Below are 25949 nucleotides of genomic sequence, written 5' to 3' on the forward strand. Positions count from 1 at the left end.
CAGCCAGGGTAAGCCTGTGGCGCGCTGCTGCAGCAGCATGGGAGAGACACTCCAAAATGGCATCATAGGAGGGGGTTGAGGAAGGTCTTGCCCAGGCCCTGCATCCCTCCTCTATCCTGAAAGCAGCACTAAGGAAAACCATGTGGGGAGAGCAGCCAGCTTGAATTGGACGGCTGCCCCACGGCTGCTCTCCGTGGCTGGCACCGGCCAAGCAGGAGCCAGCTCCCAGCTCTGAAGTTTCCTGCAGTCAATAAGGGTCTCTCCATGTTTTCCACAGGCTCTGGATTTGGCTCGGGTTTGCCTTGGTTTCCGAAGGCAAGAGGCAGTTAAGTCTCTTGGAAGAATGAATTAATTAGCAAATGCCTTTGGTCAGGTCAGTGCCCTCGAGTAAAAGCGTGTTTCATGCTTTAAAGCAGAGCCTCTGCATGCAGGTAAGCTTTAAAAAGCTTGTATTACCCTCAGTATTTTAAGAGTTTCACATACATCATCCTGGAGGAACCCTTTCTAAAAAAAAAGGAGGAAAAAAGCCTCCCCCAAGCGTGGTGTTGACTCTAAGGTAGCATTTGTATAAGTAACATAATATTGACGCAGTTGGCTGAGGTCTGGCTGGGGCTGTTGGAAATAAACTGCTGCCTTGTTAAATTGTCACTGGAAATGCAAGTGGGAAAAGGACTCACATCTTACACATAAAATGCTGCTTTACTACAGCAGGAAAAAACTCAGGAATTAATAGGTCTCCTTCTGCTCGAGGGTGTTGGATTTAACCCCGAGTAAGATTCATAAACTATTTTAAGGAGAAAAGTGCTACTTTTAAACACTTGTGTCTGGGTCCTGGAGTTAAAGTGGTGTCCCTGGTGCTGAGTTAACCCTAAAGTCCTCATGTGCTGGCCCCAGGATCATGCAGACGCAGACAGTGCTCTTGTGGAATATACAGACACATCAGCACCTGATAAGCGTGTGTGAGTTTGGTTTTGATGAGTACCGAGTACAATGTGTTCCAACAGCCTGTGTCAGAAATGTTTCAGGCCTCAAATGCTTCAGCTTTGAAGCAGCTCTTCCCTGTGAGGGTGCTGAGGCACTGGCACAGGGTGCCCAGAGAAGCTGCGGCTGCCCCATCCCTGGCAGTGCTCAAGGCCAGGTTGGACGGGGTTGGAGTAATCTGCTCTCATGTGAGCTGTTCCTGCCGGTGGCAGGGGGGTGAAAATGGTGATCTTAAGGTCCTTTCCAACACAAACTATTCTATGATTCAACCTGAACCCTGAGCTTGATTTTGTGTGTAGGACATGAAATGCATTTAAAACACTTGTTCCAAAGCTGTGCCTGGGCTGAACATGAAGCAGACACAGTGTTGCTGAATCTATCTGGAGGGTGATCCAGTGCACCCCAAAAGACTCCTTTTGATTTCAGTAGCTCTAAGAGCTATTATCAGGCTGTCTTCAGTGGGAAATGTGATTAACAGAGCTTTAACAAGGGATCTATCACTTTCCTTTCTACCCAAAGCCCCTTCCTTCTCCACCCACATCCTGCTGATGTGCCAGTTGACATACCTGTGCTCATGGAAAAGGAGGATGCGATAAAAGCCATATGGAGCATGGAGCAAGTCGGTGGCATGGGGTCCAACTCACCAGTGTAATTATACATGCTCCAGTATGATTTCCCAGTAATTATTCTGGAATAAACCCCTGCCTATTTCTGTAAGAGCTTATGTCACTTGGAAAGCTGTTATAAATTCAGCTGGAAAAAGGGACCCTTATTCTGGGGTAAGTGTGGTTAGTGGTTAGCTGGGAATAGGGCTATTCCTGGTGCTGCCATCGAGCTTCCTGGTGACGCTGGTTAGGTCACCTCACCTCAGTGTGTGTCACCTTCTGCTGCAGACTGGGAATTACAAACAAGGGCACTTTGGGAAGCTCCGTGACACTGGAAAAAAGGTGTCAGAGGGTGACAGGCAGACATTTAGTGGGACTTGGGACTTTTTTATCCACATTGGAGGCATCTTGATAAAACTGGGCTTTGGGGGAAATGAAGGATGAAGCCGGGAGCTGGTGATAGGGGCTGGTGGCATCAGTCAAGTCCATGCTGTTGGTGTGTTACAGAGAATACTGTTTTCCTCCCTGTTTTTAAAATAGTCTATTTTGTTCTGAGTTCTAGACCACAGCCTCACTAGGGCATCAAAATGTCTCTGCTGCTGTCTTCTTGTGCCAGCTCCTTCTAGTGTGCAGTGTCAGGATACGGTACCAGCACCCATCACCCGAACTGCTGGGTGCTCTGGGTGCTGTGAAGAGGTGAGGTCCTGCCTGGGACTGGCAGTGCTGTGCCTCTGTGAACCAGAGAGGAAGGGGAATCTCCTGATTTGCAGCATTTTGCCCTTTTTTTCTTCCAGTATCCTGCCTGATTCACTTGCTGCTTCTGCAAGCCCTCAGGTCTTTTATGGGAGTTTTGCTTTTGCCTGTTACTTCTCAGCAGCTTCTAGTGCTTAGAAACCTCTTTTGGCTCCAGCATCATGCAGATGTGTGATCAGAGATGAAGATGCAGCTCACTCACAGCATAGGGCATTGAATTCATGCTAGAGATGGGGAGGTCTAGTTTCAAAGTTTCCTTTAGTTTGCACAGATAGCACAGGGGGGCTCCCAAGCCACAGCCTGTCAGCTTTGCCAAAGCAGGAGCTGCCCGTGGAGCAGGTGGAGCAAGGTGCTGATGGCGAGAGGTGAAGGGAGTGTCTGTCCTGGTGCATTCCCACGCGCTCCATCCCGGTGTGAGCACTGGAGCAGGACTCGTGCTGCTCCTCTTGGGCTTGAGCCAGGGAGGCAGAGGGGAAAAAGCTCTTTACAGCCCATTAGACCTCCCCAGAGCCGCTCAGCCCCTCTCCTAATAAAAGTGGTGGTGGAAGCCACAGAAACATTACAGCCGGTCTGCAGAAGATGCCGGTCTGCAGAAGATGCCAACCGCCGCTCCATGTACCTCCCTAGTGGCTTTGCCAGAGCTGCTGACCCTCCCGGCAGCCCCGGCTGCTGGAATTCCCTCTGGGAACACAGTAACACACAGGGCCAGTCCCCTGTCTGTTCTGAGCTCCCCCAGCAAAACACACATGGGAGAGTTCCAAGTGCAAATGTGTGTGTGCTAATGGGAAATGAATTGCCTCTTGCCCCGAAGCTTTGCAGCTTGAGGAAAACAAGGCCGGGTCTAGGAATGACCTCATATTGCCTCCCAGGGAATGTTTTGCCAGATGAAGGGGGGAGAAGCAGCATCAGGACTGCACAATGTATGTATCTCTCTGCCTGTGTAAACATCTCTGTAGCTGCAGAAACCTCTTAAACCCCTGAATGAGAGAAGGGCTGCTTTGATCTGTGGATGTGGTGGTTGGTTTCCAAGGGCAGAATCCGTTCTTTTTTTAATTTTCCTTCAAATTAAAAAAATGCCTGTTGTGATCTTTTGCTTTTATTCCTTGGCGAAGGGACGGGAGCAGGGTGCAGTAAATTCTCATTACTCCCCATGTAACCGTTTCGGCATGGTTGACAATTCCTCTCTGGCTCTTCAGCGCCGCAGCACAATGGACCGAAACTTCTGGCCCTACATGAAGCCAAAGCAAATGGATTTTGCCCAGAAGTGCACGACGGGGAGTGGAGGCAGTGGGAAGGAGACTCCTGTCGCCTCCTTCCCTGCCAGAAACACGCATAGAGACACACACGTGTGTGCGCACAGGGCTTGGGATGGAGGGGTTGTCCCAGTGCTTTTGAAGGGCTCCAGGGAGGGCTCCTGGGAATGGATCCGTGCAACCCTGCGGCAGCAGGAGCTGGTGAGGAGCCATCGGGGCTGAAGCACTGGGTTGTGGTGCAGGAGGTTTAAGTGTGATTCATGGCTCTCCTTCCAGACTCCCTGTGTGATCTCGGGAATCTCCATCTGCGCTCTGGATGTCCCTGTGCTCGGAGGGGAACTGTGGCAGCCCTGGGACCTCCATCAGCCCTTCTGCTCAACCAGTCCTCGTGCTTTTGGAAGAAAACAAGATTATGTATTTATTTAGGGAGTTTCCAAACGTCAGCTGCTTGCCCCAACCCATGGTGCTTCACAACCCTGTTGGAGGAGTGAGACATGGGGTTTGCAACCCCTTTGCTCCCTATGGTGTGAACGATGCCGCCTTCAGCTGAGGACCTACCTTCAACAGCAAAACCCAGCCCTCAGTGCAAGGCACTGGTTGAACTGGGAGCCTTTGGCTGGAGATCTCTCCCCAGCGAGGCTGTCTGGGTGTGAGCAAGGAGTTTGCTGTCCCCCTGTGCTGTCATGTGGCTGCCCGGTGTCTTGGCGTTGTGATTACATACGATGCTGTGTATTTAAACTGGTTTATGGATGTTTATACGAATGTGTAAACCTGTAATTTAGAAGCTCGGTTATAAATCAACATCGCTGAAGGTCTTGTCCCTTGTGCCTCGAGATCACTTTCCAGATTTAGAAGATAGGTTAGAGGAAAGGAAAAAGAGGAGGACTGTTTAGTTTTCCTCTGGTTATGATGATAAAGGATCATGGGATGGGATGTGTCCCCCGCTCTGAGGTGTGGTGGTTGGGCACAGGGATCCCAAGCAGAGAGTTCCCATTTTGACTCATTTTGGCCCATTTTAATGGCCTCGAGCTGCCCCAGGGCAGGTTTAGATGGAGCTGAGGAACAATTCCTGCCCCAGAGGGTGCTCAGGCATTGGAACAGGCTGCCCAGGGCAGGGCTGCAGTCACCGTCCCTGCAAGTGTTCACACAGCGTGGAGACGAGGCCTCAGTGCCATGGGTTAGGGGTGGCCTTGGCAGTGCTGGGAATGGTTGGACTGGATGGGATTAAAGGAGCCAGGAGCCTCCTCCAGTGGGGTGCTGAGTGGGATAGCACATTCCCACTGGGGGGTCATGATCCTTTCCTAATGCATCCTAACAGTGACACCTCCATATTAGTATTTTACATATATAAAAACCTATTACAGCTTTAATAATAATTTCTGCATCTTAGTCCCTTCCCAAGCTGCCCTGGAGCCTGGCTGTGCCAGGAATGGTTGTGCACTACTGTTTTGATTCCCTATCATGTAGCAAGATGTGCTGTGAGTTACTGCACTGGTCATGTTGGTGCAAGTGCTCTTCCTCTGGATTTCTTACCCAACTGGGCTAGGGCAGAGCCAGTTGTCTCTGTTGAGAAATCCCTTTTAGCTAGGATGGGCTGGAAGCTGCCTTGCGCTGAGCTGCCAGCCCAGTCAGACAAGAGCCCTGCAGACACCCCTGGCTCCAGGTTTACCTGCAGCCATCATGCAGATGTGAGTTTGGATGTTGGAGACTTATGCTGGGTGTAATGGGCACATCTGTGCTTCTGTCCTTTGGCTGATGCTGGTCAACCCCTTGAAGGGGTTGGTTCCTGCATGGGTTTAGGGCCCCGATGCTCAGTGTGTGGGACCCGCTGGCAGCCAGCAGAGCTTTGTGGGTGCAGGATAGCTCTGCAGGGCTGGGAGGGTCTCATGCTTGGCCTCTGCCTTTGGAAAGACCCATTGTGTGGATGAGCTCCTGATTTCCACATGGGATGCTCGCCTGGGCCAGCCATGCTGCATCTGCCCCATCTGAAAGACACCTGCTTCTGCAAACCCACTCCCTCAGGGAAGATCCCATGAAGGCATCCCAAGGGTCAGGCATTTCTGTAGGGAAAGCATAACCAGACCCAGGGACTCCTCAGCATCCTCCTGTCCAGCTGAGGTCCCTCCCCTTCTCTCCACAGCAAGATGAGAGCCGGTGCCTTGGCTTAGCCAGACACCTTCCATCACCTCCAACCCCCTTTATTGTATCTTTAGGGGTTATTAGGACAAAAGGGGGTATGGAAAGACTACAGGGCAGCAGGGTGGGCTGGGAGGACCCCATGGGCAGGATGACCACTGGCTCCATGGGACCCCATGTTCCTGAGCAGGTGGAATCACCATAAGCCTTAATCCCGACCACGTTCCCAGCTCCCAGCCCTATCTCCTGCTGCGATTTCCCAGCTGAGCAGGAGCACCCTGGAAGAGAGATGGTGCCAGCAGCTCCCATTGCCGGGGCAGCCACGGGGCATGGCAGAGGGTCCCTCTGCACCCCTGGGCTGCCGGCTGCAGGGGGGCAGCCCGGGAAAGGCTCCTCCGAGCAAGCAAACACCCCCTGGGATACTCAGGTCTTTTTTTCTTCCCCCTTCGACCCTTATTTCCAGCCCCTCCTTCCCCACCTCTCTCTTACAAATAGCAGAGCTGCTTTCTGATCCCAAATTCCACCATCGCAGCACCCCAAGATGCTCCCACAGCCGCTGAGCCCAGCCAGGCTGTGCCATCTGCAAACTCTGTTTTAGGGTTTTTTCTTGTATGTGTATGTATACATGTGCGTGTGTGTGCTTTTCCCTCCCCTTTTCCACCCATTGCCTTTTCCCATGCCATACCCCTCCCCTTGCATGTCCCGTTCCCCCCCCCCCCCCGCCTTGCCACCACCCCAAGCCCTCGGTGGCCGAGGGGCTGCGAGGTGGGTCTGGGGGTTGCGGGGGGCTTTGCATTGATGCATTGATCGCCCCTGGTCTCCGCCTGACCTCCCTGCTCCCAGGGAAGCAGTCTCCATGGCTACTGGCCCTTCTCCTCCAGAGCAGACTGTAAATTCCTGCAGGCAAAGCCCAGCCTTGGGGGTACGCGGGAGGGGGGAGCCGGGAAGGAGTAAACCAAAGCCAAATAGAAAGAAAGAAAGGCTGGGAGAGAGAGAGAGAGAGAGAAGGGCGTTGCTTGGATGGGGCTCTCCTTTCCACTCCCCTTTCTCAGGTCCCCAGCACCAGGGCAAGGCGCCTGCTTCCCCCCTCCAGCGCTGCTGCTGCTGCTCCTGCTCCTGCTCCTGCTCCTGCTCCTGCTGCTGCTGCTGCTGCTGCTCTCTTGCAAAACTGGAATTGGCTGGGATTATTTAAAGGGGGGGAGAAAAAAAAGGAGAGAAGAAGGGATCAGAGCGGCCGCCAGAGAGAGGGCGATAGAGTCCACTTTCCTCCAACTGCCCTGGGTCTCCTTCCCTCGCGCTCTCCTCTTTAGCAACACCAAGAGCCCCAAACTGAACCCAGAGCAGCTTTTCCATCAGTTCAGCTCCCTTCCCTCCCTCTGTCTCACACACGGCAAGAAGAGAGCCCCTTCCTCCTCTTGATTTCCCTTCGCATGCTCAGCCTCTTGTTTCCTTTAAAGCACTGGAAATCCCCCCCGTCTTGCCCCTTACTCCTCCATGCAGACTGGGATTGCAATGGGAGCTTTGCAGCTTGCTGGATTTTCCATCCTTTTCTTTCTCCTGCACTCTGGAAACACGCTGGCAAATAAAGCCAGTCAAGGTAAGAGAAAATCTCCCCAGCTCGAAGGGTTGCTGTTTGATGCGTGCGTTAGGACCTCTTTGGATCTGGGGTTTTAGATGCAGGCTGGAGGAATTAGCAGCAATAACAGCAAGTAGTGGAGGGGATGTTAAACGGTGCTTGCAGATATTCTTGCTGCTGCCTTTGCTTTGGGGTTGTTTTTTCTGGGAACTCTTTCAGGAGTTGTGCTTTTTGCACTTTGGGATTTGGTTCAGACGCTTTCTCTCAAGGCAGGGGGTGCGGAGGCAGAGAATTCGGGTGGGCAAAGAAGTCTGCACCCATCGCAGGGAAAACGCGGCCGTTTGGAGGGGCTTGGGGGGCTTTTCTGGGGTAGGGTGTCCGTGGGATGGGATCACACCCACAGGGCTCCTTTGGGGCCGGGTTGGAGGGAAGAGACCGTGATGTCTGTAACGCCGGGAGGTTGCGTCTGTGGCTGTGTGTGTTGTACCCAGGCAGGGGTTGAATCTGCAGCGCTGTGCTATAGGGGGTGGGCTGCAGAAAACTCGGGGTGGGGGCCTGAACACAGCAAAGCTTGAAAAATACAGGAGCTCTTTCCCGATCTCTGGCAAAAAGAGAGAGGTACGTCCCAGTGTTATCAACTTCAGGCTTTCTGCTCCACCACTCTGTAACCGAGCCTTGATTTCTCCTGCCCAGACACACACATGTAGCTTTATGTATGGTCTAAGCTATACCTTAGGTTTTCTATAGCACCTCTATATTTAGCTGGGTTTTTTTTCCTTACACACGCGCAGGAGTGCGCGCGCACACCCAAACACACACAGCCCTATGTGCATGATCCCCTTGGCTCTCTCAAGGGGGGGTTCCTCTTAACTCCCCGCTCTGAATCTCTTGGGGTTTCTTTTCTTTTTTGGTGTTTTTTCCATAGCACTCCACGGTGTGTAAGATTTATCAAACCCAGCTTTGGCTCTTGCTATTGTAGTAGCTGCGTGTTTATGCGTACGGCGAGATTAAATAGAGTGTGAATGAAATATAGGAGCACAGGATAGGATTAAAGAGCTCTTGTAAGAGTATTTCAGCCCCGTGCATGGTCGCCCTGAGCCCTGTCACCGACAAAGTTAGAAGGAATTTCAAGGCTATTGTCTTATCTGGCTTAAAGTGTTCCTTAAACAATAGGAGACTTTTCAGGAGGGCAGTCTGGGCAAGCACGGGGGATGTGTTCCAGGGCAAAGGTTTGGTAAGAAGGCATCCAACTTCATGTAAAGCTTTATGATTTAGGCATAGAAAGGAATGCTTAGGTTTCTATCCATCTCCATCTCCCCCCCCCCCCCCCCCCAATTATCTTGAGTGTATGCATTGCTTTCATTTCTTATCATAATATTTATTTATTAAGGCCTTTTGGTTTCCAGTTCCATTTAAGCCTGAGCCAGAATTGCATTAAAATAGCAAAGTAAAATTCCATCGTGCAGAGACTTGACAGATCCCTGCGGGGAAGGAGAGGGGTGGAGTGGGGGTGGAGAGAGGTGAGCTCAGTCCTGCACCGAGGGAGGTCACCCGCCGTATGCCTGGGATGGTGCTGGCTCATGCCAGCCCCTGGAGAAGTCCCGGAGCAGAGCTGGGGTCCGGACACTCTGCAGCGGTGGGGGGTTATGGTGGAGAATGGAGCTGCTGCTGTGGGGTTCTGAGGGCTGGAGAGAGAAGGGTGAAGGCTGGTGCCTGTGGGTATGTGAGGGCTCAGGGCAGCGGCGGATCTGGACCTTTCGGAATGAGCCTGAAGTTGTGGCCCCAGCATCACCCCACACTATTCCTATAACCCAATACTGCCTCGTTTTGTGTGTGTGCAAGTGTTGTGGAGCTCTTTAAAGCCACCCCGTGTGCCTGGGCATGTTTTAGTAGGGTATTTCTGAAAGCATCAGGCATCCCCCCTGCATCTGTGGGGTGATACCCCAAGGATGGGGTACACAGCACCCTCCCACCTCACTGGGTGGCTGTCAGGGGCTGGGGATGGCTCCTCTTCCATCAGATGGGTTTGTTTTGCTGTGCTAACATCACCCTGTGGGTCGGGCTCGCTGGCTCATTGCTCACTCTGAATTACCCTGGGAAGTTTAGTCTGTAGGGAAGGAAGGAGTTAGCAGAGCCATTCGCTGGGCCTGCAGGGTGTCTGCCAGAGGACCTGCCTGTCTGCAGGGTTTATTGGGTCAGTTTAAGGCTAGGAAAGCTTTCAAGAGGAGAACTGACAGTATAAATCCAAGGAACCCCAGGGAAGCTCCCAACGTGCATTCAGCTGGGATGAAGTCTCCCTGTGGTCTCCCTGCCAAGGTGTCCAAACAGCCCCAAGCTGCTGCTGTACCCACAGCTCCCTGGTCTTTGGACAAGTAGTGCCACCCCCAGTCCCGTCCTGTTCTCATCAGTACATCCCACAGCCTGCCAGGCAGAGGAGCCTCTCAGTGGAGCAGCGCCCTTGCCCATCATCTGCCAGCATCAGTCCTGCCTTGTGTGCTGAGGGTGATGGAGCCTGAGGGCTGGCAGATTTACCCCCTCCTCTTGTACCACGGAGTGCCCGGATCCGGCCCTGCCACACTGCTGGGGCAGCACCCCCATAACTGGAGACAAGGTGCAGGATTCACCACTTTTTTTCCTGAAACCAAATTGCAGGAATGAGGCCGGGAGAACAGAGCCGGGAGGGAGATGCAGCATCTCCCTGGGCACCCCAGTTTGCAGCTCCCACAGCCCAGCCACCCACCCAGTGCAGGGTCCGAAGTGGGACCACGACCCTAGCGCAGTGTGATGCTCACCCACGATTAGAACCAGACCTTTTGGCCAGTGCTCTGGGATGAAGCCCCCATCCAGCGTGGGGACTGGCTTTGGCTGGGATGCACCTGCGGAGCCTACACCACCAGATTCCTTTCATACACATATATATATATTTTAGGAGTCTAAGTTTTTCCAATTGCAGCGGAGATGCTGTTTGATTCCCTCCCACCTCCACCGAACTTCCTCCCCTCGGCCCCCGCTCCCCTCCCTCCCGTGCATTCACAGTGTGCGACTGTTGTGCCTGTCCCCTCCGCCCCTCTGAAATATGAAATGTAAAACTGTAAACATTTCAGCATAGAGCAGTTCAAAGGAGAGCTTTGACTGAGGGCGTCCAACATGCCTGTACTGAGATTAAAAAGGGGAAAAGGGGGAGTGGGAAGGAGGGAAGAAGAGGGGTTTTTTGTAACTGCCAATGGGAGTATAAATATTCAGACACCTTGAGCCTTGCAGTGGGGATGTATTGCTGCCTCCAAACTGCTCAGGAGGGTTTTCGCTTTTAGTTTTATAGAGACTGTTCCTTTGCCAGATGGTCGTACCGGAGTAATCCATTTAGGAAAAAACTGTGCATGAATAACCTTAACCTTCACTTCCAAAGTTGTAAGTCCCCTGAGAGGCTTTAGGAGAAGCTCGGGATGGCAAATAAAGTTTGCTCTGTGTTTCTGTGAGGATGGGCTGGAGATGTGATTGTTGCTCCCAAAGCCAGAACCAAACACACACATTTTTAAAGGCAAGCTTTGAGCAGCTTGATAAGCCAAATGAACAACAGCAGCAACAGCAGTTCCCATGGGAGATGAGCACACTGCTGGTGTGGAGCACCAAACCCTCCTCGGAGGAATCACAACTGAATTGAGTGACCAGGGTTGGCTCAGGGAGGTGGGATGGGGATGGAAGGAGCATTTCCCACCCCAGGGGACGCTGGTGATGGTGGTGGATCTCAGATCCATCAGGTTGACCCAGGCTGGTGCAGGTGATGAGAACCTCAACCCAACTCTGCCCTCACAGCAGTGGGATGCATCAGTGAGGGGGCAAAAAGCTGCTTTGGGGGCACTGGGAGCTTTGGGGAAGCAAAACCTGGGGTGAGGGGTGCAGAGCAGGGTCTGGGTATGGGGCAGTGGGGTGGCCAGGCAGTGAACCCCCTCAGGTCCTCACTGTGACTTGTGGTTCCGCATCCTTCATGTGTGCTCCATCCACAGGGCCAAGTACTGTGGCTGCATCCAGCAGGTCCCGTCTGCTTTTAGGCATGGAGCACCGGGCTCCAGCAGTGGGGCTGGTGAGATGCAGACATCCCTCTACCAGGGACCACGGGCACCACATCCCTGAGCCAGCCATCACTGACCACCCGAGTTAGATCTTCAGTTCAGATGATGCATATTTGGCCAATTTACACAAAGTCATCCCACAGAGAATCTTCCTCTCCTCTGTCCAGCCTGCGGCTCCCATTCCTTTCCCAGTGGGATACCACTGCCCACGGCCGTGCTCTGTGCCCATCCCGCTGCAGCACAGCACGGGTTGCCCTCGTGAGCTCCCCAGGCAAACAAATGCTTAATAAACTGCACCACGGTGTCTGAGGTGGTTATTAATACCCTGGTAAAAAGAGCTACTGAAGTTATAAAGCTTTAATTTGGCATTAAGGCCGAGTGGAAACTCCACGTGCCTGCCAACAGCTACACACACATCCCTATACAGGCAGGCTGTTAACATATATGCCGATATAAAAATAAAGAATAAAATCAAGTTGAAAGAAAGAGCTGAAGTGCTCGCAGAAGAGGGGGAAAAGGACAGTGGATTGGTGTGTTTAGGGGGTTTCTGGTGAGTTTTTGCTGCCCTGTCTTGGCCTCCTCCTCAAATTTATTTGGACTTTCAGCCTATGGATAAAACCCCATCTTTTATTATTATTTTTCTTGTTTTAAACAAAATAAGGAAGTGAGGAAAGAGCCTCAATCCAGGCTCTAAAAATATATGAGCTGTTGCTTTACGGCGCACATTGCCGGCAGCCCGACGCCACAGGGATGGGCACAGATGTGGGACCTGGGTGCCCATGAGCTCCAGCACCACCAGCCTCAGTCAAAGCCCTTCTCTTCCCGGGTGGGTGCACCCCGGTCCCGGGGGGCTGGCGGTCCCCCCACTTTTGGCACGCTCGAAATGGCAGTGGCGTTGAAACCGTCTGCCTCCAGTGCCTTTGAAATGGAGAATAAAGCTGCAGCTGGAGCGGAACGGGGCCCAACAGCCAGTGCTGGAAAATCCCACCCACAACGGAAGAAAAAACATTGCCCGAGGCACAGGGTGAGCATGGAGCCTCCTGCCCTGCATCACAAACTCCCCAGCACAGTGGGGCAAGGATGCTCCTGCTCCCTGAGGAGTCCCAATTCACCTCAGAGCATGGGAGCGGGGACCACTGGACATGGGTCAGACCTTGGTCTCCACCAGGATGTGATGTCTTCATCAATGCTCAGTATCCCACGCAGAGCAAGGTGCCCCAGTTCTGGGGATTTCATAGAATCCAACTGGTTTGTGTGGGAAGGGACCTTAAAGCTCCTCCAGCTCCAACCCCTGCCACGGGCAGGGACCCCTTCCATAGAGCAGCTTGCTCCAAGCCCCTGTGTCCAACCTGGCCTTGAACACTGCCAGGGATGGGGCATCTATTTGAGGCATGATGTATCCGTCTTGTTGCCAGGTCTGGGCTTGTTTCAGGCAGCTTGGGATGATAAAGGGTTTCTGGTTGTTCATCCAAGCAGGGTAAGTGAGGGATGCAGGTCTGCAACCTGGCTGGTTTCCCCCACAAAGCCCACGCGGGTTTGGAACCTGGACTTCAGAAGGTCTCAAGCAGTGGGATGAGCAGGGTGCACCCCAGTGAGGAGTCTGCAAGAACAAATGGAGATGGGAACATCAGTAAGGATGTGGTGAGGCACTGGAACAGGCTGCGCAAAGAAGGGTAAATGCTTCATCCCTGGCAGAGTTTAAGGCCAGGTTGGACAGAGCCTTGGGCAATGTGGTCTAAGGTATCCCTGCCCGTAGCAGGGGGTTGGAGCTGGATGATCTGAAGGTCCTTTCCAGCCCAAACCATTGTGTGATTCCATCATTCTGTGATTTACTTTGTTAAATCTTCTCTTTGCTTGGCTTGAATATGAAATCCCTGGAGCACCTGCAGCAGCCCAGCCGATGGCTTTTTTCTGGATGCATTATATTTTCCTGTGGGAAGAGCAGGTTGTCCCAACAACCGAGCTGCCCTTTGGTGGGAAAACACTGGTTACATTAACCAAAAAAAAAGCAAAAATACAGTTTTTCAGAGGTTTGTTTTTTCTTTTTAATTCACTCCATCATTTTGGAAGGATACTCCTGAGGAGCCAAAACTTCAGCCTGCTGACATTAGGGTCTTTGCCAACCTTAGGATGGCTCCTGGGGTCCCAGGGAGGGTATTTAGTCACTCTTCCCACACACTCACACACACACTTTTTTCCCCCTTTTTCTTCCTTTCTTTTTTATGATCCCATAACCTTTCAGAATGTCTCCAGCTTTGGAAAAATTACAGAGTGTCAAATTTATAATGTTTTCTTTTGTACTTCTGTGTAATCTTTCCAAAGTTAGAGACATTTTGAAGTTGCAGAATGGAAAAGAAAAAGATAGAAAAGACCAGTAATACACATGTGTGAGGGGGAGAAATGTGATGTTGTGTTCAGTGCTACACAGACCTCGTCCATGGCCTTGACTTTGGGGGAGCAGGAGGAAAAAGAAATAGAAAATAACCCCCCCCAAAAAAGTGAGGTTTCTGGCCGAAGGGTGGGAAAACATCAGTGATGTGATGGTTGATGGGTGCTGTGTGGGTTTGGGTGTTTTTAGCAGGAGATGGGGTTGATGGTTGGTCTGTACTGTTTGGATGCTGGATCCCACCTGGATGTCAGGGTGAGTGCTTGGGGTGCTGGGAGCCAGCAACTCTCCCCTTGGGACCATCAATTGGAAGCACCAAGGTGTGATTTATAACCTGGTAGGGGAAGAGCTGAGGGAGTGCTCTGAATCCTTAGGGTCAGGACCAGGATCTGCAAATGCAGTAGATCTTTGGTTCAGCATCGCCCATGTTGCTGTGGACTCCTTGTGCTCATTGCTGCTTGTGGAGCAGAGAGCACTCAACATCCCACTCGCATGCCCCTGCTCCAGTGCATCATCCTCCCACCACCCACCTGGGAGCCCCGGTGAGGGATGCAGGAGCCGGAGGTGAAGTCACTGGAGGCGGTGATGCCAAACAGCACTAATGGGTGGTGGAAGTGCTGCTTCTTATGGCAAAAGGCCCTTTTGAGCCTGAAAACATGGTTGGGAAGGAGCAAGCTCTGCTCCCTGTGGCTTTTGCAGGGTTTTTTCCACCAGTGATGATTTGCACGTGCTTTTTGGTCTGGAGGATGGGGCCTTTGCAGGTGGGTCAGGAGTGCAGCGCGCAGCCGTGCCATGGGGTTTGCAGCCAAATGTGAAGTTTGGCTGGGGAGGAACCAAACCTGCACCATGCTCAGCGCCCCAGAGGGAGAACAGCCCCTCCCAAGACCCACAGGACCCCTGTGCAGGGCTGTGAACCTCTCCCCAGGGATGTGTTGGGTGCTGGGAGCAGGGTGCTGGTCCCCCGTGCAAGCCCTCCATCGTTCCCACCGCAGTGGGTCAAGCTCCAGGCAGTGATGAATGGCCCCGGGGAGGCCATGGTGGCCGCGGGCCATGGCTAATGTCAAATAACAAATATGAATGTGGCTGTAAATATTTATACAATGCGCAGGCACGTGCCGCCTCCCCGGTGCGGAGGCAAAGCTCTCCTGCCCCCGCCGCTGACTCAGCTCCCAGCAAAGAGCCTCCAGGATGGCTGGGATAAGGCTCGGGACGATGCTCCGGTGGCCGTGGCCCCCGTCCTGGCAGGGCTGCCTGCCCACCCGCGGCTTGCAGGGATGTTTCATGTTCTTGGAGCAGCTTTCTAAAGGCAGCTGAGAGCTTCTCAGCCTCGGGTTTCTCTTTCTGGGGTGCAGGGAAGCTGGAGGGTCCCTTGGTCCCCCTTCCCTGGTGAGATCCTCCCCATCCCAGTGGGAGGTGGTGGAAGTGAATATCCCCAGGAGCAGAACTGACGTTCCCATGTGCTGGTGGAGTCAGAGCATGGAGCTCAGGGTGCTCCGGGAGCCCTGCCCGCGCCTGAAGGGCTGTGGGTGATGCTCAGCACGCACCTCCCCTGCCAGGGGCACTCAGCTGCCTTACATCCTGGCAGGCATTGGCAGCCAGAGAGGGGATGTGCCTGCTCCGGAGCACCACACCTCCCTTCCTGCCTGTGAGGGAAGGCAGGGAGCAGGCAGGTGAGCAGCCTCTGGATCACAAACCTCTGCTCCACGTGCTCAAGGCTCCTCTGTTTCCCAAATGCCATTAAACCCTCCACTCCCACAGCCTCTTGCCATGGCAAACCCTGGGGCATCACCACTTGAGGCCGTCGCTGGTGCACAGTGCTCCAGATGTCATGCTCTGGGTACCGGGGTGCTGCATCCCGGATAAGTGGGTTGAGGGGCAAAAGGGGGAATGGGAAGATGCGGATTTTGGCTGTGTCCCCAAGGAAGCTTTGATGTTTTCACAGTTCTCCCTCCTGCTTCCCACTCCCGGCTCCCAGGTTTATTTAGCGTGGTTCCTGCTAATTCCTGCACATCCTTCTGCACCTAAGAATAGAAAGCGATGATGATGATTTGGGTGACTGGTCAGCTCAGGAAATGGCTAACAGGAGACAGAGACTTTCACCTCGCCCTGGGCTGGCTCCAGCCTGGACTCTGGGCTCCTGAGCAGTGTTTCCTACCATCAGACATGTGAGAGGGTCGGGGGGTTTCAGGGTGGTTTGTATGAGAGTGGGGACATAGGCTCATGAGCAGACCTAGTGATGCACCATGTCCCTCAGTGAGGCCATCGCCCGTTGTGTCAGGGCTGGGTGTACTGCACTGCTCCCTCAAGCCTTTCTGGGTCATGGGCTGGTTGAGGAGCTGGAGTGCTGCTTGGTTTCATCCCCTCAAGCAGTGGCTCCAGTGGGGTAGAGCCCCCCCAGCTCTCCCCGTCGCTCCCCTGCCTCTCCCCTTGCAGATGTCGATGAGTGCGTGGAGGGCACTGACAACTGCCACATCGATGCCATCTGCCAGAACACCCCGAAGTCCTACAAGTGCATCTGCAAATCTGGCTACACCGGCGACGGGAAGCACTGCAAAGGTAGGGACACATCACCACCAACAGTGCCACTTGTCCAACAGGTGACAGCCCCAGCAGGTCAGAGCTGGCAGTGGCTCTTCAGCAGTGTCCCTGCCCTTGCGGAAAGCTGGTTCACCCCAGCACACTGCATGTGTTTTAGTCCCCTTTTTTGCTCTAAACTCTTGGCCTACTGACACCACAGTGCCTGGGGATGGAGGGGAGTATGGCTGTCCTTGCTGGTGGCAGTGGCAGCCACCATGCACCTTCTGTGCTATCCCAGCATTTCCAAGACTGGGGCTGCCCAGTCCCTGGGAGATCACCTGAGGCTTGTTTTATACAAAGCTCTGTGCTTTTTGCTGCAGGGTTTCCAACCCAGAGGCTGCAGAACTGGCCTAGCAGCTAAAATCATATAAATATAATAATAATATATAAATAATAATATGAAATAATATATGGAGGTATAGATGATACAGATATGGATGGAGATGGAGATACATGCAGCCAAGTTGGACACAGAATGGAAATGGGCTCCATGGAGGAGCAGCAGCAGAAAAGCAGGAGTGGCACAGGGGAAGAATTCCCAGCTCTGCTCAGAGTGGGTCCAGAGTCAGGATGGGCTGACTACAAATAGCAGAGGGATTAAAGTGCGCTCCACACACAGCAGGGCTTCGCCATGGAGACGTCCTGCTCTGCCCACCAGTGTGGGAAATCCCTTGGGATTCCCAGTGCACTGTGCTGTGCCAAGGCTTTAAGGTTAGCTGGGAGTCCAGGGTGCGGACAGGGATGGTTTTGCAGGGTGTGGAGGGATGCTGTATGTGATAACGGAGCTGGGGACCTGCTCAGATAAGCAGAGATCTCAGGATGCAACATCGGCTGGGTGCAAACACGCTGGATATGGGGCTCAGCACCCATGCAGAGGGTTGGCCATCCCCTTGGGCAGCCCTGCAGCTCTCCTGCCTCCTCTCTCCCCAGACGTTGATGAGTGTGAGCGGGAGGATAATGCAGGCTGTGTCCACGAGTGCGTGAACATCCCTGGGAACTACCGCTGTACCTGCTACGACGGCTTCCGCCTGGCACATGACGGACACAACTGCTTAGGTGAGGCCCCAGCATGCTGGTGGGATGCTGGCATGTCACAACCCCTCAACACCCTGGGACCAGCCTGCTGGCTTGCTTTACTGTGCACCTTCTCGCCTCTAAGGCCCCGAGACCAGTTTCAGAGCCAGGGGACCACAGTGGCACTTGCAGGGTGCCAGCAGCAGACATGTCCCGTGCCGTGATGGCTCGCTGGGAACAGGATTGCTCCCCATTGCACAGGGGATGCTGAGGGATGATGCTCAATGCTGGGAGAAAAACTTGCTCCATGAGTTCACCCATAGACTGGGGGAGTTTGGGGTAAGGCAAGACTGGGAAGGTTGGGTTTGGGGATGCTGTGTGTGAGCCACAACCTCCCCACAGCTGCATCCTGCTGTGGTGAGTGGCCGTGCCGGCAGTTCTGCTGCGCTGCCCAGGGCAGGACCAGCCTGTGGGGCTCACCCGGGCCCTGCCACTCGTGCCTGAGGTCAGCCCTGCACCTGCCAAAATAGATGAGTTAATAGCAAAGCCGGCGGGGATGGGAACCAGTGAAGAGACTGGGTAAATAATCCCTGGGCCAAGACAAACCCGGCATCTGCCTACGGAGCCGCCGTGCATCCTCCCCACCGCTTCCCACTGCCCCAAACTCCATCCGGCCACGGCGGAGCCAGCGCTCCCGGCAGAGCCCTAGGGCTGGCCCGGCTTCCCACAGCCCGGCGCCCGCTTCCTCCCCCAGCACCCGCGGGTGGAATCGCGGGAGCACGGCTCCACCCACCCGCCCTCTACCTGGAGCTCATGCTGGTTCCTAATGAGTGTCTGCGGAGGGGTCATTGATGAGCTCATGGCTGGGAGGAGGAGGAGGGGGAGGGATTATGGACACATACGCTTTGCATTAACCGCCATCACCGGGATCTTTGCAGCCTCCTCGGGGAGGGGGCAGATTTACACAGCTGGGAGGAGGCGGCTCTGCCTTCCTCTCCCCGGGGAGGATGAGCCCGAGGAGAAGAAAGGAAAGCCGGGCTCGGCGAGCCGCACGTCATGTGTTTACAGAGCGGGGTGGGAGGGGATGGAGGTGGCTGGGGAGCAGCTGGGGCAAGGGAGGACCTGAGGGGCAGCCCCAGCTCCCCCCGTGGAGCCTTTCCTCGGCTCATCCCAGCATCTCGGATGTGTTGCTTTCCTGTAGGGATGGGCAGGTCTATCCCAGCACTTCTGTGTTGCTTTGCCATAGGGATGGGGCTGGTTTATCCCCCGCATCCTATTTTACAGGTGAGGATGTTGACTCCCTCCATGCTCCAGCTTGGTTTGCTCAGCAGCCACTCTTGGGGGCATCAGGGATGAACCCCAGTGGGTTTCTCCATCCTCCTGAAGCATCTCTACTTAGCCAAAAAGAAGAGAAGCAGAGCACAGCAGAGGGTCATGCCCAGGCTTTGCTGGTGCTGAGAGCAGTGGCTGAGCTGGAGATGGGTCAGAGAGGGTCAGGGCATGCCCGTAGGCTCCCCCATCACCCCCAGCCAGCAACCTTTTGAACCAGAGCAGGAATTGGAGCCCCCGTCCTGGCACAGGCCCTGCTGGCTTCTGCCCATCTCTGTTGCATTTAATAAAACAGGCATTAGAGCAGCAGAGTCTTGTCCCAGCCGTCGGGTTTGAGCGGCTGCCTCCTCATGTTTGTGCAGAGCTTGAGGGAGAAGTCGCAAGACCTTAAGCCCTTGTTATAAGTGGGGGGATTTGAGGAGTTATTGGCATCTGCAGCACATAGCTTGGCTGGAATGAGCCTCAGAGGAAGCTGCAGGCCTCCTGCCATCACAGAGGACATCCTTTTTGTGTCTGGCTGCAGGCTGGCTGTCAGCCCTAGCTTGCCCTGCGGGCACCCGGGTGTGAGGTAAAGTTTTCAACACCTCCTTTCCAAGGCAGTGGCTTTGTGGGCTGCTCCTGAGCTTTGCTCCCATGGCAGTTTCCAGCTGTAGTCCTGCTTGGACTTCTGACCATTCCCCAGGGTTGCAGCATTTCCCTGGGCTTGTGTGGGGCAGAGGGCACAGTGCAAGGCACTCACACTGCTTGGACAACCATCCATCCATCCATCCATCCATCCATCCATCCATCCATCCATCCACCCACCCATCCATCCATCCATCCATCCATCCATCCATCCATCCATCCATCCATCCACCCATCCATCCATCCATCCATCCATCCATCCATCCATCCATCCATCCATCCATCTCTCCATCCATCCATCCATCCATCCACCCACTCATCCATCCATCCATCCATCCATCCATCCATCCATCCATCCATCCATCCATCCATCCATCCATCCCCACCCATCCACATCACCCACCCACCCATCCATCCATCCATCCATCCATCCATCCATCCATCCATCCATCCATCCATCCATCCACCCACCCATCCATCCACCCATCCATCCATCCATCCATCCACCCATCCATCCATCCACCCATCCATCCATCCATCCATTCATCCACCCACCCACCCATCCATCCATCCATCCATCCATCCATCCATCCATCCATCCATCCATCCACCCACCCACCCACCCACCCATCCATCCATCCATCCATCCACCCATCCATCCATCCATCCATCCATCCATCCATCCATCCATCCATCCATCTCTTTGCTCCAAAGCAAGGGATTTTAGTGCCTGCTGTGCCACTCAGGGAGGAGGGCAGTGCCAGGAGGATCCCCCTCAGCACAGTCCATCACTGAGTGTTTCCAGCCACCAGTGCTGGCAGGACTCGGCTTTTCTGGCTCTGCAACACTAAAGTTCATGGGAGGTTTTCTTTGGCATGGGACCTCCCACTCCCCATCCCGACACCATCACCCAGCTCTGGGACTGCAGGTGGAAGGGGAAGGGGTCTGATTCTCTGGCCAAGTCCTGGTTGCTCTGGCATCTTGGGGCACTGGTGAGTTCAGCTTGGACCACTGTCCCTAGAAACCATTTGGACACGGTAAAGGCAATTGCTCTTCGTTTGGGTTGGAACTAGATGACCTTAAGGTCCTTTCCAGCCCTAACCATTCTATGAAACAAGGGATTCGCAGGGATGGAGCAGGAGCAACCTGGGGCAGGGGCTTTGCCAGTGCCATGGGTGCACAGCTCAAGCCCCTTTGAGCCTTGGCTCATTAAACTGAAACAGGCATGAGGGCAGCAGAGCTGCTGGGGGTTTGAGTCTCCTTACAAATAATTATCCCGGCTCTGGGCTAAGGTTTCCCAGCGCTCCCTAATGAAGTGCAGGCATCCCCAGCCAGCAACGGGCTCGGAAGGGCTAGGAGCAGGGGGTGGCTGCCTTCAGTATCCCATCTGAGCATGCTGGGTGTGCTGGGGGTCATGGGAAAGGAAAAATCCCTTTCTCTGTGGTTTTGGGTTCCCTTCTGTCAGACGAGGCTGGACCTTTTTCGCCTGTTAGCTGAGGAAGCTGCATGGCCTCTGCAGCCCATCCCATGGGGTGCTTTGCCTTCATCCCCTGAAGTCCTAAAGCATCTCCCTTTCTTCTATCTGGGGGATCATGGGTGTAAAGCAGAAATAAGGTGCAAATCTGTCACACCCAGTTCCCCATCCCCTCTGTGTGCCATGGATCCCTGCTCACCTCCCGCCATGTCCCCTTTGCAGACCTGGATGAGTGCTCAGAGGGCAACGGCGGCTGCCAGCAGACCTGTGTCAACATGATGGGCAGCTACGAGTGCTTCTGCCGGGAGGGCTTCTTCCTCAGTGACAACCAGCACACCTGCATCCAGCGCCCCGAAGGTTAGTGCCTGGCCTTTCCCTCCAGCCCTGCATTAATGGACAGATCTGTCACCTCTGGCCACCTCTGCACTGCCTGGGTATGGGTCTGGGTTTGGGTTTGGGTTTGGGTGCTGCTTCATGACCCTTCTTGCTGTTGCAGATTTGAAAGTAAATTTATTGCGAGCACATTGCTGTGGGGCTCATAAACATCTCTTAGAAAACCCTCTCAGGCCCCTTAGTCAAGCTCAGTAATACCAGACAGAGGAAGCTGATCCTATACCTAGTGTTTTGTTAAATAAAAGGTAGCTGGAGATCCTCACACCCCCCTGTGAGACTTCTCTTCTCCTGCCAGGTCTTGTGCAGCACCAACCCCTTCGTCTTGATATCAGTTCTAAATTGCTGCCATCTGGAGCAGTCTCGTAGCCAAAATAGGAGGAAATAAGAGATTTTTGCATCTCCACTGATTTTTATCTCTGCTGTTCAGCAAAGGCAGCTGAGTTTTGCTTGCCTCCTTCCCCCTTCCCAGCTGTGTCAGTCGCTCCAGCTCCCCTGGGAATCTTGCCCAGCCTGGGACAGCTCAACCGTGGTGGCATCTCCTGCGTCCCTATTCCCTGTGTGTCCAGGAGGGATGAGCTGGCTGCTCCTTCCTCTCCATGACGCAGTGGGTGGCCCTTGCTGGGGACAGGGGTGCAGGTGCTGGTGTTTGAGCTGATTTGTTGAGCTGCAGAGTGGTGTTGTCCTGGGGAGGTCTGTGTTGCTTCTGCACCCTGAGGTTGATCTTGTAGCTGCTATGTGGTCCCCGAGCTTGGGCTCAAGAGGATGAGGGGTGAGAAGGTTGCAGCTGGTCCCTGGGATGTTTGCCTGGAAAAAGCAGAAAGCTGAGGACAATCTGGGGTCTGATATTAAAGCCTGTTCTGACTTTACTCTTGGCTTTTGGGCACTGCCAAGGCAGAAGCATTCAGTATTAGAGAGCTAAACCTCAATGTTATGGCTGCTTCCTTCCTTCTGGGGTCCTTGCCAGCTCCTTGTTTCTCTTCTCTCCCCTGGCAGGAGGCTTTCTCCTTTCCCTCTGCTTTTTCTCCTGATTCTGCTCTTGCTTTCCCCTCTCCCCTCTGATGCACAGTGGATGAAACTGCTGGGTAAGAGACCTGGGTGATAGATCTGAGAACCCCACTCCTGCAGCACCACCACCCTCTCCCTTGCACCAGCTGGTCCCTGCCATAAGGAGAGGCCAAGGGTTGGGGCTCACTGGGTATTGGTGCCTCTAAACCCTGTTGTGCTCAGCCCAACAGCGGCAGTGGAGTCACCGAAAGCAAAGGGTGCAAGTGCCTTGTGCTGGTGCAAGAGCAGATGATGGTGTAGCAGGGAAGGGGATGATTAAAGGGGTGCACCCTTCCGAGGCAGTGGCTTTAGGCACTGGGGAATCGCCGTGTCCTGCGGCGCAGGAGGATGCTGGGCGCGGGTGGAATCGCCTGAGGAGCTGGAGGAAAACAGCGTGCGGGCAGCCCGGCCTGCAGGGGAGCCAGGGCACGCAGGCTCCAGAGCCTGTGTCTGCCGGGGTGCGCCGAGGGAGCTCTGCAGAGCGCTATTGGGATGTGGCTTCTCTGGAAGCTCCAGGGAGGCAAATGGTGCGGCAGGGCAGGGTCAGCCTCGGAGGGCCCCGTGTCCGCTGTGGTTCGGGGATGTGATGGAGATGCTGCCACATAGTGAAGAGCAACGATAAAAAAGAAAGAGAAAAAGGCTGGTTGGAAGAGAGGCTGGGAGCACTTGGCTGTCTCTGGCATCCCTGGGGCATCGCAGGGGTCCCTGGGGCAAGGCTTGGTGGAGACAAGGGACTCAAAGCAGCATCCTAGCCCCAGGGTACCCTGGAGGATGCCAGAGGGATGGACTGGGGCTCCCCACAGGGTGGGAGTTCCCAGCCCCAGTGTGGAGGCCAGGGAAGGGAGGGCTGGTGTGATCAGAGGCAGGAGGCTTTAATGACAGAGGGCTCCCTGCCACTCACTTAGAGATGATTGTCCTGTCCTGGAGCTAGGTGGGATCTGTGGGGCAGGTGATGGGGAGCAACCTGGGACACCCACAGGCTGCAGCCTCTGGTTTTTAACCATTCCAGTGCATGCTTGGTGCATCTCAGCATCCTCCTTCAAGGAGATGTGGGAATGGGGTCTTGCCCGAGGTGGTGGGAGAGAATCAAAGGTTGAAAGCTCCAGGGTGGCTCTGTCCAGCTTCCCAAGCAGCTCTGTGCCAGGAGGTGCTGCCCTTTGAGACACCTTCTTCAAGGCAAGAACCCATTAATGTTCTTATTGCAAGGTTTTCCTCCATCTCCCCCTCCCCATCCCACCCCACCCCAGAGATCCCTCTGCCGCCACAGACCAGTACCAGCAAACTTTTGGAGCTTTTCTTCGCTTGCTTCTCTCTTTTAGAAGGAATGAACTGCATGAACAAGAACCATGGCTGTGCCCACATCTGCCGGGAGACCCCCAAAGGGGGCATCGCCTGCGAGTGCCGCCCCGGCTTCGAGCTCACCAAGAACCAGCGGGACTGCAAACGTAAGGAGCACTCCAGGGATGGGGATACAGTTTCCTGGGAACCCCTAACCTTGTCTCCATGAGACAAACACCTCCTGGCCTTGCTGCAAAGCCCTGACCCCTGGTAGCAATTGGTTTATCGAGCCTGAAGCTCTCTGGGCTTCATTGTCCTCCAGCATGCCCAGCTCTGCCTCTGTTGCTCTCACAGAGGATGCTCTTGGCATCCTCCTCTGCCATGGGACGTTGTGCTCTTACGCTGACCAGGCTCAAATGGCACTTAAAGGGGTCCCAGAGGTGTAGCATCCTCTGTCCCTGCCCCAGTGTCTCACTTTCCAAGAGGAGATGAACAGGGAGAATGTAATTGGCACAGGATGAGCACAGGAATTCTTCCCCTGGGGGTCATGGTGTTCTGAATCCGTCTCATCTCCTGCCAGTATCTCACTGGTATTGCCAGGGTTATTAAATAGAGATGAATGTGTTTATGCAGTTATTTTTGTTTCTCCTTTTGTTATATGCAGCAAATGTGTAAAATGAGAGGGAGTTTTAATCCTATGAGCCTGTTTTCCCTCCATGGTAAATGAACAGTATGCCTTGCCTTTTGGGAAGGGCTGAGAGGGATTCCCAGGAGCACCTGAATCATTCCAGAGCTCAGGAAAGTCCCACCCTTCCCTTGTAACATCAGATTCCAGGGTCAGGGGCAGCCAGCCCACAGGTCCCCTTTGCTCATGCTCCACGGGTGGCATTTAGAAAATAAGCAAAGAGAAGACACAAGAAACTTAGATCTAAGGCAGAAGCTCTTCCCTGTGAGGGTGCTGAGGCGCTGGCACAGGGTGCCCAGAGAAGCTGTGGCTGCCCCATCCCTGGCAGTGTTCAAGGGTAGAACTGAATGATCTTAATGTCCTTTCCAACCATAACGGTTCTATGATTCTATAAACCACAGTTTGCATCTACCAAGATCCTGCAGGGAAAGTCAAAGGGCTCCAGAAATTTTCCAGGAGGATATGGATGAGGTTTCCCCAAGCTGGCTTTATGCTACTCCTTGAGGATGCTGGGTGGGGAAGAAAGGGGCTGGGGACCCTGCTGACAGCCGATTCTTTGCCTCCTGCAGTGACCTGCAACTACGGGAATGGGGGCTGCCAGCACACATGTGACGACACCGACCAGGGGCCCAAGTGTGGCTGCCACGTCAAGTTTCTGCTGCACTCCGACGGGGTGACGTGCATAGGTAGGTGCGAGCCATGGCCTGGGATGTGGGGTGGCTCCTCTTCCTCCCTGGGCAATTTGCTCTCAGCCTGATGAAGGGGCTTTGGGGATGCGGCGTTTCCTGTTGCTGGGACTGGAGAACCTCGGTGATGTGAGGGATGGGGTTGGTACCCGTGGGAATGCGCTGCTGCTCAGCCACAAAGGGCAAAAGTGGCTGCAGGGATGCTTGAGCGGGTGGTTGGGGTTTGGTTTGTTGTGCTGGGGTGCGAGCAGGGTCCCTGCCTGTCTCCGTGCTGCTGGAGGGAGAGGGCTGAGAACATCCCCATGCTAGACGCTGTTACTGTTGCTGTCACTGGCAGCATTTGAGGAGGGACAGAGGGGATGGATTTAGTCCCTGTGATCTGTTCTTAGTTGGCACCATGGAGCCTGGGCTCAGGAACAATTGTCTAGCCAAAAACAAAACCCAAAGCCCTGACAACCTGACAAGTGAACCACCCCCAGAATTGTCCTTTTCCTCCGTGTGTTTTCAAATTGTAGAACATCAAACGGAGGTCGAAATTTTACTGGTTTCATATGCTCGTGCTGCCGAACAGCTGATTTGATTTAAAAGAACGTTGCATTTGGAGAGTGATTAAGTCCACAAATTGCTCCAGACATTTGAGTTCTCATTGCAAAATAAAAATGAAAGAGGAATTGAAAGCGAGAGAGAGGGTTTGGCTCCCTGTGGCCCTGCTGTGCCTCAACAGCTTCCCAAGGACAGCTCCATCCTCGGGGTGAGCAGCCGAGGAGCCCCCCGAGCCCCTGGCTGCTCCCCACCAGCTCAGTGGATGCATCAAAGCCCTCCTGCCTGTCAGCTCAGCTGCCTGTGACCTTAACATCACCGCTGTCACCCAGCCCGCTGCCAGGATCAGTCCCAGTCCCTCCTGGCAGCTGGCAGGATCAGCCCCTTGTCTCCGCCATCCTCGTGTTCACTTCCATGGCCACCACATCCCGTCCCAGCCGCTGAGGACACGATAACCAGGGGTTGTTGTGGTGCCCGGGGTGGGGAGCGCTCCTCCAAAGGGGACTTTGGGGTGCATCAGCTGGTGTGCTCCTCCTGGGTGGAGG

At 54.2% G+C, this 25949-nt stretch overlaps 1 protein-coding gene across 6 annotated transcripts in view; it reads left to right on the forward strand.

The window, feature by feature from the left end:
* Window positions 1-6870: 6870 nt before the first annotated feature.
* SCUBE3 (signal peptide, CUB domain and EGF like domain containing 3) overlaps window positions 6871-25949 on the forward strand; it is a 35660-nt gene continuing 16581 nt past the window's right edge. For all 6 annotated transcript variants that reach the window (XM_062625554.1, XM_062625555.1, XM_062625556.1 and 3 more), the window contains exons 1-6: window positions 6871-7325; window positions 16194-16316; window positions 17268-17393; window positions 21001-21135; window positions 23535-23660; window positions 24748-24864. In XM_062625554.1, coding sequence (XP_062481538.1) covers window positions 7223-7325; window positions 16194-16316; window positions 17268-17393; window positions 21001-21135; window positions 23535-23660; window positions 24748-24864 — 730 coding nt within the window. In that variant the 5' untranslated portion in view covers window positions 6871-7222. The remainder of the gene's footprint in view (window positions 7326-16193; window positions 16317-17267; window positions 17394-21000; window positions 21136-23534; window positions 23661-24747; window positions 24865-25949) is intronic.

The sequence above is a fragment of the Pezoporus occidentalis genome, unplaced genomic scaffold, assembly GCF_034315485.1.
Source record: "Pezoporus occidentalis ecotype Australia unplaced genomic scaffold, CSIRO_AGI_Poc_V1 ctg280, whole genome shotgun sequence".
Lineage (NCBI taxonomy): Eukaryota > Metazoa > Chordata > Aves > Psittaciformes > Psittacidae > Pezoporus > Pezoporus occidentalis.